The sequence below is a fragment of the Megalops cyprinoides genome, chromosome 2, assembly GCF_013368585.1.
Source record: "Megalops cyprinoides isolate fMegCyp1 chromosome 2, fMegCyp1.pri, whole genome shotgun sequence".
Classification (NCBI taxonomy): domain Eukaryota; kingdom Metazoa; phylum Chordata; class Actinopteri; order Elopiformes; family Megalopidae; genus Megalops; species Megalops cyprinoides.
The window spans coordinates 51,520,338-51,532,833 of NC_050584.1; the positions used below are offsets into that span (position 1 = coordinate 51,520,338).

Below are 12,496 nucleotides of genomic sequence, written 5' to 3' on the forward strand. Positions count from 1 at the left end.
CTGGGTTCCTGCCAGGGACATCCTGGATCCTGCCCTGATCCGAGACTTCCACCGCCGGCACCCTGGCGAACCCGCTGTGACGCCTGGGGGCGTCCGTGGGGGGGGGGGTACTGTCAGGGCTCCGCCCCCTTAAGCTGCAGTGTTTTGTTTTTCCCTGTCCATGTGCTCTTGTTTTCCTTGTGTTCCAGCCCCGCCCCGCTCCCCGCCTGGTCCCCGCCCACCTGATTTCCTCATTGCCTTCACCTGCCTGCCTGCTCACCTGCATCCCATCTTCTCGCCACCCCAGCCCTGTATCTTCCCTGCGTGTCTCTGTCTTGTTGCTAGTTCGTTTCAGTGTTTTTTTTTGTTTTTTTTTTACTGTCTCGTCCCCGCCGTAGTTTCTGCCTGCCGCTTGGACATGATCACTTACTACTCACCTGCCTGGTTCCTGACCCTGTCTGCCCCGACTCCCGATCCTGGATTTGCCCCCGGACTGCTTCTGTGTTTCGAACCCTGCCTGTCTCTGGTCTTATGAATTGCTTGTCGATTTCAAACGCCTGGAACCGGAATATCCTGTGGTCCGTGTGTGTCCCAGTCACCGTCGTAACAGTCTGGTACACAACACATTACACTGTAGCATATGCAGCTAATTAAGTTTACTGCTTTGTAGTATAATTTAGGGGCTATTCTTATCACCAAATGATCACCCAATTAAACAGTAAAAATTCCTTAATGGCTTGCTGTGCAGCAATAAGATACTTTCAAGATCCAGACACTCACTGTTTACTCTTAAATTTACTGTATGATGACGCATTAAATTTTAATATATCAAATAAGAAAAATATTTTAACTGTTCAGATGTTTATCACCATCCATACCAGGGGACAGAAATAGACTTTATTTCATACTGATTTGTTGCTAACAGAACCACTCATTGTTTATTCTTGTGCAATTTATCTACTCATGTTCCTAACCAGTTAAACCAGTTCAATCAGGGTAAAATAACAAAATTTTATGTAATGTTTTTTCAGATATCCTTTTTTGCTTTCGCCCTCAAATGCATCCCTCTTTTTAAATTGGCAAGTGGAGGACATTGTCTCTCTCCACGACATCCACTGCACTTGTTCAGGCATGCAGAGCTTAGTGAATGCAAGCCTTCAATGCACTCATATGCCAGCATGGCTGTTTTTCACACTGCAAGCTCTCCAGTGCTCTGCAGTGATACAAATGCCCTCTGGAGGATGTGTGACTTAGCTGACGTCATCCAAGCATCCAGCAGGCACCTGTTAACTTGATGTCCAAGAGTAGCGAGGTGAGCAGACCCTGCCTACCTCTATCCTTGGTGGGATGAAGCCTATTTGTTCTGATGCTGTATGCCTCTGGTCATCATTGGCTGATGACATGTCTACTTGAGAGCCTCTATGAGAACATTTTGATTATATGATACAGAGGCGTTACAGCTCACCCCCCCCCCCACCCACCCACCCACCCAAATAATACCATGACACCTCTGTTCCAGGTGGAAAATGATTCACAAACCACAACTTTGAAGATGTTTCATTAAGTGGTGAGCAAATGTTTAAATGTCATGTTTTGTTTCAGAACAATGAGATTCATTTTGTCACTCTACCATTTATTTACAACAACAATTGTGAGGTTGGGTAATGCTATGGAGGACACCTGATTTAAAAAAGAACCCTGCTCAATTTTACTGGAGATCTTCTTTTATTGACTCATTGAGACCAGTTTATTAAGTAAAAAAGTAAGTAAGTAAGTAAAGTATAAGTAAAAAATAAAACCAAGCAGGGTAACTTTATTTATCCATGCCCCTAATGCTGTGGATTACTTCAAGTAAAGGTATGAATACACAAAATAGACAAACTCTTTTTATTCATTTTATGTTCTTAAAATTTTGAACCAAATCTGGGATAGCTTGTTACAATTACAATGTGGCAGGTAAATATTGTTGTATAGTAGGTACAACATATGTAATGTGTTATATTTAATATGATGACGAATATTATTTTATTAGTTGTGAGGTGTCTTTATGAAAATCTTAGCAAATGAAGAAACAGGAAAAAATAGCAACATTGAAAATACTGCTTCATGCTCTTTTTACTGTGTCACTGTGTTATTTTGTTCAGCCTATAGGGTAGTGGAATGCCTTGGAGTTGATGTGGTTTCTGGTTCAGATCCTTTCCTCACCTGGCTGGATGCTCACTGCTATTCTTCAGCCTGAATCTCTGTAACCTCTGCTGTTGCTGAATTTGTCATTTGGCAAAATTACATGAAAATTGCATGAAATACATTTTTGACAACTAGGATGACTAAATTAGAAAAAAAAACATTGTGTGAACACAGATGAATTTTTTCTACACCCCAAAATTGATCCTCTGAGCCTTGTATCCAATGTCTGATACTGCCCAGGGAATCAGCGATCCAAAAAGCACATCTTGAAGGGCTTTGGGGAAAGGGTGAACCCAAGCTGGCCTTCAAGATCCAGCTCCACTCCAGGGGGAGGAGAGAGAGTGAACCTTTGGAGAAGAGAGGTGAAGTAGAGGAACAGCTCCATCCGAGCCAGCTGCTCCCCTACACATGCCCTTTTGCCTGAACAAAGAATGGCAAGAGGAAATTAATAATAAAAAAAAACTAGTCCTTCTTTATCATGATCTCAGAACTCATTTTAGATTAAAAGATTTTAATTCAACACACTTCTTATTTAAAGTGACATAAGGGTGTGAGGATCACAGATCAAGTGGATTATGATTATATTCTATGACTTTGTGCCACTTCCTGGAACCATACCATTTTAAATTTCTTTAAAAAATGGTATTTGCCTGGTTTACATGTGGTTCATCCTCCCTTTGGTGAATCACAATAATAAATAAACATTTGTGAAAACATTTGTGACAGAAAAGTAGAATTTATGTCCGAAAACAAGTCCTAAAATATAACTATGGTATGAGAGAGAAAGAGGATCAGAGTGTGTCACCTGCTGAAAACGGGAGGAATGCTTCCCTTCTCCGAAACCGGCCCTCAGAATCCAGAAAATGTCCTGGATTGAAGATGTCTGGTGTCTCCCACTCATTTTTGTCATTCAGTACAGAGGAAAGATTTGTTACCACCATTGCACCCTGCAGAGGAAAATAAGAATAACTTCACTCACACCACAAGAAGTGCTGTTGATGTACAAATAAGCATGGCAATGTGACACTGGTAACACAAATTTAAGTATTTCAAAATTTGTGACGACACATAGAGAAATTTAACACTAAATCATACACTGTAAATGTTTTCTTTGTATGTTAATCACTTCATTCATGTAAAATAATCTTCTAAAGAATAATTAATCACACACTGAATAAAAAACATCTGCATTTCTTTTATAAATTTACAGATCAATAAGTCCAATTAAAAATGTTTGTAATTGATATTTATGTTGTGAATTTATGTGAATATATTTATGAAAATCTTCAAAGTATTCTGTAGCTATTGCTAGTACAAAACTTTTCCATTTGCCGCTAACAAGAAGTGGATGGTGCAAATGTTGATTTAGCTAGAGGTGTGTTCCACTGATTTGAGTGAAATGTGTTTGTATTTTTCAGAATAAATTTGTTATCCTTTCTTTCACTCACCTTGGGTATAAAGTATCCCCCTAATGTGGTATCCTTGTTGGCCATTTTTGGAAAGCCCAATGGCACAACATTACCCATCCTCTGTATCTCATGGACCACAGCATCAGTGTAGGGCAGGTTGGGTCTGTCAGCCATGGTGGGCTGACGTGACTGTCCAATCACTCTGTCTATCTCAGCCTGGACCTTCTCTGTGAGAGCAACCAGACACAAACTGTGACAACCGAAACATCAGTCATTCATTGTTCCATTAATAGTTCATCTTGTGTAGATCTGGTTCTTGTTGGTATGGTGTTACATCCTGGACCATCACCCTGACATCATATGAAAGACTCAAACAATGAAGATGCAAGAAATCATTAAATGGACATATCAATGATCCCCCAACTCAAAAACCACTATTGTAACCCCAGCTAATTCCTGTAATTGTGTTCACACTATCAGTCAGACATCTTAGGACTGATGGCAGCCCATTCCTGCAGCGGACTTAAACCCAAACCTGTAAGATCTGTTGGTCACATACTTTGTATCTCTGGGTGCTTCATCATGAACAGGAGGCCCCAGCGCAAGGTAGTTGAAACTGACTCTGTCCCAGCCTCAAACAAGTCAAGGGCACACACTGTCAGGGTCTCTGTACAGAATCCAGCCTCACTGTCATCCTTTTTCTAAGAAATTGGGGGATGTTGGGACAGGGGTGGAGATGAAGTTTCAATTATTAAATTTCCACATATTTACTGCTACAACATTAGAGATACAGTATAAGGCTCCAGTCTGTCTGAGCAACACAAATATAAACGGTCTGAATGTATGCGGTCCTTTTTCCATGAGTATGGCACATTTGCATGGCAACTGTAAAAAAATCAACTGTGTATATGAAAAATACTGGGACTAAATTAGTTCTAAGTCTAATGTCTTAAGTCAGATGTTACAGTGAGATGGTCTCGTCTTACCCTCTCCATCTCTCCCAAATAGGTGTCAATGTAGTCACGTGGATCAGATGGATCCCAGTTCTCCTTGTGCTTTTCTATTTCTTCTTTTAGAAAAGCAACAATTTTAGCATAGTTTGAGTGTATGGTTTGATGAGGTCCTGGCAAATACTTCATAAGTCCCGGCATGACATCATATAGCTGAGAATGAGAACGATTAACAGAAACCATCCATCTTGTCAGCTGTTTTCTTAATTATATTATCTTTATTAAACAGTTGGCCTGAATCTAACATAAGCATTAAACAGACACAAACAAGAGTAATATTGAGTAAGGTTTTCAATTTGCCCATATCAACTGGTGAGTTGGAAAATGTAAAGATCTGTCTTTTAGGTTTATGCAGTAAGTGAAGTACAAATGACACACAAATTACAACCTGAGCAGTCATATGTCCTGCTAAGAGGATGGCTTCGGCATCCAAGCGTAGGAGGGTCTGGAAACGTTCATCGTTGTAATCAAAACGACGGCCGAACACCACAGAAGAGATGACATTGGAAACGGCATTGTTTATTGTAAACTGGGGGTCGAAGGGTCCTCCTGGGGTGAAATGCACCAAAAAGATTAGATGTTTCGTGTAGTGATTCTTGTAGTGTGGCTGGTCTCACGTTTTGGTTTTCAATTTGTACAACCAACATACCTGGTTATTGCATGGGCACACTGCATTGTTAAACTTGTTAAACTGAAATGCTTTGATGTGAAACTGCTCTGATGAAAATACTGAAATACACAACAAGGAAGCAAGACATGCAAGTAGCCTGGTGACCTTATCATCTGGTTTTAAAAATTAAATGGAGTTTCCAGTGAATAATAAAACATTAAAATTTCAAGTGGAAAAAAACAGCAGTTCAACTATTTTATTTTCTTGATATATTTTAAAGATAAGAGAGGTTAGAAAGTGCTCCACTCTTCAAAATGATATGTATCTGAGGTTTCATGTTTGTTTTCAGTTCTACTTCCTGTGCTTTTTTACCCTGCTCCTCCTCCAAGGCCTGACAGAGGAAGTTGCACTCCTGCATAATACTCCACTCCAGAGTTTTCTTGCCCTCGGCAAAGTGCTTCAAGTGGGCATTTGCAAACCTTCTCTGGCTTTTCCACAGGTATCCGTTGCTTAAAGCCAAACCTGATAAAGAAGAAGGAAGACTGAAGAGTTTTATAAGGGACCGCCCATACCCCATCCTTGCTACACACACACACACACACACACACACACACACACACACACACACACACACCATTTGCCAAAAAAACTATCTGTGTTGTGTAAACATGGGGTCTGTTATAACATGCAATTAGTTTCCCAGTCTAGGGACCTGTGAATGAATTAATATTGTGTGGCTATTGTATTATTCATAATTTGTGCACTGAAATTCAGATTATTTATTTGCTAAACACCCTTAGCCAAGACAAACAACAGTGCAGCATTTTCAATATCATCAAACAGAGCTGAATATTTACTGAAGTCTAGGACCTTACATAAAGAACAAGAACAAGAACAGAGCTCCAGCTTGCATTCCAACCAGCTACGTACTGGTATCAGATCAAATTTCCTAACCATTACGACATTGCTGTACAGACAATAGCTGTGATTTCTGATACTACTTACCAAGTCCTTTAAACACTTTATGGAAAAGAGGAATTACTGGGCGGTCTGACAAGTTCTCTCCTTGCTTGATTAAAGCCTCCTTCACCATTTTGTAACCAGATATAAACACCACCTTCATACTGCCCCTCCTCAGACTGAAGATATTGCCATACTCCTCAGCAAGCTGTTCATGTTGAATAAAAAAGAAAAAAAAATAGTTGCTTGTTTGGAGAGGTGGTCATGCAGTCATTGCAACTAATACAAAATGCAAAAGTAAAATCAAAAGACGTGTATGTTAGGGTTAATACTCCTGTCAGTGCCCTGTCAGAACTGAAGTTGGTCCCCGGGCACTGCACTATGGCTGCCCAGTACTCCTAGCTCCTGGTGTGTGTGTGTGTGTTCTCACTGCTGCTGTGTGTGTACTCCTGGTGTGTGTGTGCTCACTGTGTGTAGGATGGGTTAAATACAGAGGAAGAATTTCCCCATGGGGATCAATAAAGTATACGATTATTATTAACATTATTTATCTAGCAATACTGAATGATGTACTCTATCAAAAGCTTTTGACAAATCAATGAATACTCCAGTAGTTAATTAATTGTTGTCAAGTACTTCGGTTATATTATCCATTAAATGAACAATGTCCACTGTGGTAGAAAGACTTTCTATAAATCTGTAGGCCTACTGATACTTGCATGAAAGTTGGTTGTCCTGAAAGAAAGCAAGCAGTCTATCGAATACAACCTTTTCAAGCACACTGGACACACATGAGAGGGTAGAAATTTATCTATAATTTGAAAATAAAGATGGGTCATTAACTTTTAAAACTTTTACCCACTTTCTCACCGAGCAATTTAAAATATTTAGTAATGGCTAGTAAATGGCTATTAAGTACAGAAGTGAGGGATTGTAGGGAAGTTTATATTTAGCTTGTCATGACCGGCACGTATTCATTTCAATTTATAGAAAATAACAGACAGCTCTTGTTCATTCGCTGGACTAAAAACAAATGACGTGCCAGAGGAACGAAACCTTGCTTTTGACGAGAACATTATAGTGGTATAGACTCAACTCCTGAGAAGGAGTTACTTAATTAAATTAAATTAAATTAATCGAGTTATGAAAAACTGTACTTTGACTAAACGATAATACACTGAACACACTAAACGGCTCACGTTCTTGCGATTATTGCCACGATGGTGGTGCAGTGGGTACATACAATACGAAGCTCTCTCAACGGCTCTAGCTACTGTACATAATCACGGAGCGCCTCGCAGTAACGATTTTTTTTTTTTGGTAAATTTTAACCCCTAAACGGTACTAGGTATTTTCAATCAGTTGTCCGTTTGGTAGGTTTACCTGTCCTGGCCACATCAGAGGGGTTTTAAACGATCTAATTTCAAATTAATATGACAGATTGGACTGTCTGAAATCCATCAACTCACTCGCCTACAGAAAAGGTAACGTTACAAGGGAATAGCGTTAATTGTTGATTTGAAGATAACTGGCACATTTCAGAAAGTAGTTGTGTTTCTCAGTAAAAATCGTGAGATTATAAGTCACTATTAAATACAGCCAGTTTTAGCCATATAAATGTAGATGTCAGGCATTTTGTAAAGTCGCTACTTGACGTTTCTGGCGACAATTTAAAGCTTTTCTCTTTTTAATCGGATTAATCATGTTGAATCTCGCTATCTAACTATGTTTTAACCACAATTGCCTTGCCAGTATTTCACTCCTCACTGAATTAATGTATGAACTTGGAGTCTGGGTGCTACTTAATTAAAAATAAAATTAAAAAACAAAATGCAAACATTTTCCTACCTATTTGTACACGATAAACAGGTCGAAAATGTTGTACCTTGTCCATTGTCAGGTAATCACCGCCAGTGAAGACATTTCCCAGGAAAGGCAATGGCCAGGGTCCCGGTGGGAAATTAGGTGGATTTTTATTCTTCAGAATATCAGCCAGAAGCAGGAACAAAAAAAGAAAGAGCAGGAAGCCCTTAATGTCCAGCCACTCCAGCAATGTATGTAGAATCATAGCAGAAGGTTTTCAGTGCTGAGAGAGCAGCAGAGAAGTGAGCAGATCTGAAACCTGTCCTGGGAGAATAGTTTGTTCTTGGAAGCAGGGGAGGGGTAAATGTTGTGAGACTCAATGGGCCGTGGGAGGGGCATTTATTCAACCCGGGGGGGGGGGGGGCTTGGAAACGTCTGGTACACAACACATAACACTGTAGCATAAGCAGCTAATTAAGTTTACTGCTTTGTGGTATAATAATAATATAATAACTTCAATGCTAATTTACTGAAATTGTTGAACATGGAAGAATTATACACACGTGCTACACCGTAATGGTTCTGCAAGTGTAAGCTTGGTTTATTTAATACAGCTTGGAATTAAGTGGAATAAAGACTGTCGTGGACATTTATGGTTTGGTCAGGAGGGCCTGATTGATCAAGCAAGCTCTTCTGCAGACTGGTCTGACTTTGTGTCAGTACTCCGGCCCCCTAGCTGTTGTTTTGGTGTTCTCACTGTCTGTCTATGTGGTCCATGTGCTTTTGTTTAGTGTTTCCACCTTGCCCCGCTCTCCGCCCTGTCCCTGCCCACCTGATCACCTGATCGCCTCCTCCTGCCTGCCTGCCCACCTGCATACTATTTCCTCATCAGCCCCACCCTTTAATATTCCCTGCTTGTCTCTGTGTTGTTGCCAGTTCGTCTTGGTTTTGTCTGTCTTGGTTTCGTACCTGCCTTATTATTTATTGTTGTTTGTCCCACTTGTCCCACATCCCACTCCTGACTTCTGCTCGACTTCTGACCATGTCCCTGCCTGCCGTCCTGCCTTGGTTGCCTGATCTGCCTGCCTGCCCGGTTTGACCCAGCCTGTGCTTTTTAGATTTCTACTCTTTGTTGATTCTGCCTCGGACTGCCTTCCTGGTTTTTGACCCTGCCTGTTCTCCCACTATGAACTTGCCCTACGATCTCAATAAACCGTTCGGACCCTGAGTTCGCTTGGTCTGCGTGCAAGTCTGTGCCTGCACTCTGACACTTTGCAGTGAACAGGCAAATCAACAAAGGCCACGGTGAACATAGACTCATGCTGTGCTTTACTGTATAGTAGTATTTAGTGTTTACACTTTTCGGCAAGTGGGTAAAACTTCATTTAGTGAGGGAAAGGGTCCTGTTTGATATTTGACTGCACATTTGACTACGAAGATGTAGCTGAGTAGCTTAACTTGATCTTGTGTCATTTTGGTACAAGAACACACCGTAATCAATTGACAGTAAACTTTGCAGTAGGCAAGAGGAGAGAACAGGAGTCTATGTTCCTGGAAATCCTTCAGATTTCTTCAGTGGGCCGTGCTGGAAAAGGGTGAAGGCTCATAATGGAGAGTTGCTGGAAGACTGTTGTCCTCGTAATGTACAGTGTTCAACAGAATATTAAGAAATCACTTTTTCTGTTGGTGTACCAAAAAAAAACTGTAATAGAGAGAGGTTTTCCACATGTTTCCTCAGGGGAACCTTTTGACGCCCACTTCCTGGTCAACAGTTCACTAAAATAATCTCCTCAGCAATGTTTGGGAAGAAATTTGAGCATACAGAGGACAAATTTCTTTTAACTTTGGATAGAGGCATGTAAGTACCGCTATGAAAGAGTACTGCACAGATTCCCTTGTTCATGTTCATCCTTAGATCAGCACTGACATTTTTCTAATTTTAAAGTAAGCTTGCACCTATACACAAAAATTAAAACAGAGACATATGTTATTCAAACAAAAATTACAACATAAAGTGCAGTAATTCAGAGAGTGTGTGATAAGACATACCACAGCATAAATAACATATAACATTATCCCAGGAGTCAATCCTCACATTTTATTACATGTTGGCTACAATTGTTAATTCATTTCTTTTTAAGGAGTTGAATCAGCAGATGAATATTTGTTAAAGATCATTGATGTCTAAAATGATACTCTACAGAAGATGTAATCAGGACTGACATGCAGTAATTTTCTTTCCTTTTAACTGTAGGTATATGACTCATTTCCCTTTATAATGAAGTGGTAACCAGGACCACTCATCTGTTTTCTTGTTTATGGGAAGTGAGAGTTTTTCTCCAGGCAGAGATCAAGAAGCATCAAGAAGACTGGGACCCATCTGTACCCTATGATTTTATTGACTGCTACCTCAGTTCAAGCTTTCATACTGCGTTTGACCTTCAACACACGTTACATGATACCCTCTTTGCTGGGCATTGTCTATGTCATGAGGACATTATGATATGCTGACTGTTCTGTACATTTATCATTCTTTTCTGTGTGAGGTTTGTCTGTTTTGAGTACAGACATTTGACAGTTCAAATGAAATATTAGAGAACAGAGTTATAGTGCAGTACTGTATCTAAAACTAAATCAGTTTTGCAGAATTTAATTGAGAAATCATGTATTAAAACCGTTCCTATCGCTACTGTGATCTTTGGTCATCTGAGTGCAAACTGGAGCAAAGTGCACAAGGCTATTTGTATTACTCCATGGCAATTTCACAAATATTGGCTGGTGTTGGCCTAAAAAAACAGAATGTCTTCAACAGTAAACAATGAAAACCTCTTTTCATTGCCATCTCTTGCTTGTATGTCACTGAATGAATGAAACATTAAAATGGCCTAGGGAACTAACAACTTGACAAGTGTACTCTTCCATGAGGAGGGTCTGTGTTGCACTGTGCTGGATCTAGAGTTATCCAGAGATCTAGAGATCCAATGAAAGTGACTCTTCAACTTTGCCCAGCCTGCAACATTTTGAAAGGAGTTTGACATCACAAAGTCTGCCTCCCTGGAGATGCTCAACCATACTGTCTTCAACAGCACCTCACCCTGGCTGCTGAGGTGCCCCCACCCCCCCACCCCTCAAGTAAACACTACAAGTCCAAGAACATGCATTCTCATGGGTGATTGAAACAAATCTATACATGAAGAATCCTTCACGAAACAAGGGATGACTCCTTGGGCTGTTTAGGTGCCTCACCTAAAGGTCACAGATTGTATCCGATTTTAGCCTCACAAATTCTATCCAATTGCTCTCGCAGAGAAGACCCAGAGATAGATAGTGATTTGATGCCAGCCTACCATGACAGACCCAACATGCCCTATACTACTGCTCTGATTCATGACATACAAAGGATGGGAAACATTGTGCCATTGAATGTGCCTAGAATTACCACCAAAGACAGCACACTGGGAGGATACTTTCTGCCTAAGGTGGGAGAAATCTCTTGTGGCTATTCTGAAGAAAACAACACTTAAAATGTGCCAACTCACTTGTTATCATTCAGATTTGCAGTTATGCTATAAGTCTGAATGATACCAGCAATGACAATAAATCATTATAAATAAAGAGATAAGCTATGCTTGAGTATCAGGGAAGGTAAGCGATTCTGATAGTACACAGTACTCAGCATAAAAATGAAGTGGTATGCAAGGTAAGGTAGAGAATAGGGAGAACGGCCGGTAAAGAACAGGGAACTAGGATCAAACATAAGAATATCTGGTTTAACTTTCACAGCTATTGGACATTCATTGTACCTTGTAAGTGATCACAAGTGACTGCCAGCTTTACTTCAGTATTGGAGAGGAGTGGGAACATCCTCACTCATTTGATCCAGGATGCTTTTTTAATGTACATGGAGAACAGGGGCTTTATTCTGTAAGAACTGTATTTGCCATCTCCCATACTCCAGTGATGTTTGAGCATGGTCTCTTTATTCTACCACAAGACTTGTTTATTTGATTTGATTTGTATGTGACGTGCAAATAGTTATAACTTCAGATGATGATGACAGCGATGATGGTGATGATTATTATTGAATAATAATAATAATAATAATAATAATAATGAGCTAAATCAATAGACATCATACCAGGAAGATGATACTTCTCACTGTAATAGTCCACTAAAATCAATATGAAAATTTAAATAAAAAAAAAACAATTTTAACAGTCTTACAAAGCGAGGGTGAACGGTTATCCCTTACTATTTTACAAATACCAGAGCGAGGAACCAGTGTTCATGTAAGGTTATAAATCAGCAAAATAGCCTTGGAATGCAAAATCTGGACTCATGCAATAGTGGTGTGGATGCCATTCAAAATACTTGCATGCAGGTAAAATTAAGATGATATACCAAGCCAATATACAGTCATATACAGGGAAGTGGGTTTCTCCAGGAGAACCTCTGGCCAGGATGGAACTGTTTATTCTTTATGTCCTATGGCATTCAACATCTGCTCACCAGAGGGCACACAGACCCCCCTGGACTTA

At 40.1% G+C, this 12,496-nt stretch overlaps 1 protein-coding gene across 2 annotated transcripts; it reads right to left on the reverse strand.

Annotated features, from left to right (window-relative positions):
* Positions 1 to 1,775: 1,775 nt before the first annotated feature.
* On the reverse strand, positions 1,776 to 8,310 carry LOC118772506 (cytochrome P450 2J2-like). 2 transcript variants are annotated; one of them, XM_036520889.1, is made up of 9 exons: positions 8,041 to 8,310; positions 6,201 to 6,363; positions 5,568 to 5,717; positions 4,974 to 5,134; positions 4,562 to 4,738; positions 4,135 to 4,276; positions 3,615 to 3,802; positions 2,972 to 3,113; positions 1,776 to 2,586 (listed from the first exon to the last, which is right to left on the reverse strand). In XM_036520889.1, exons 1-9 carry the CDS (start codon positions 8,221 to 8,223, stop codon positions 2,411 to 2,413), a joined length of 1,482 nt encoding a protein of 493 aa, XP_036376782.1. In that variant the 5' UTR covers positions 8,224 to 8,310; the 3' UTR covers positions 1,776 to 2,410. The 2 variants fall into 2 exon arrangements, with proteins under 2 accessions (XP_036376782.1, XP_036376783.1); XM_036520890.1 differs by having other exon boundaries at positions 8,004 to 8,076.
* Between the last annotated feature and the right edge of the window lie 4,186 nt (positions 8,311 to 12,496).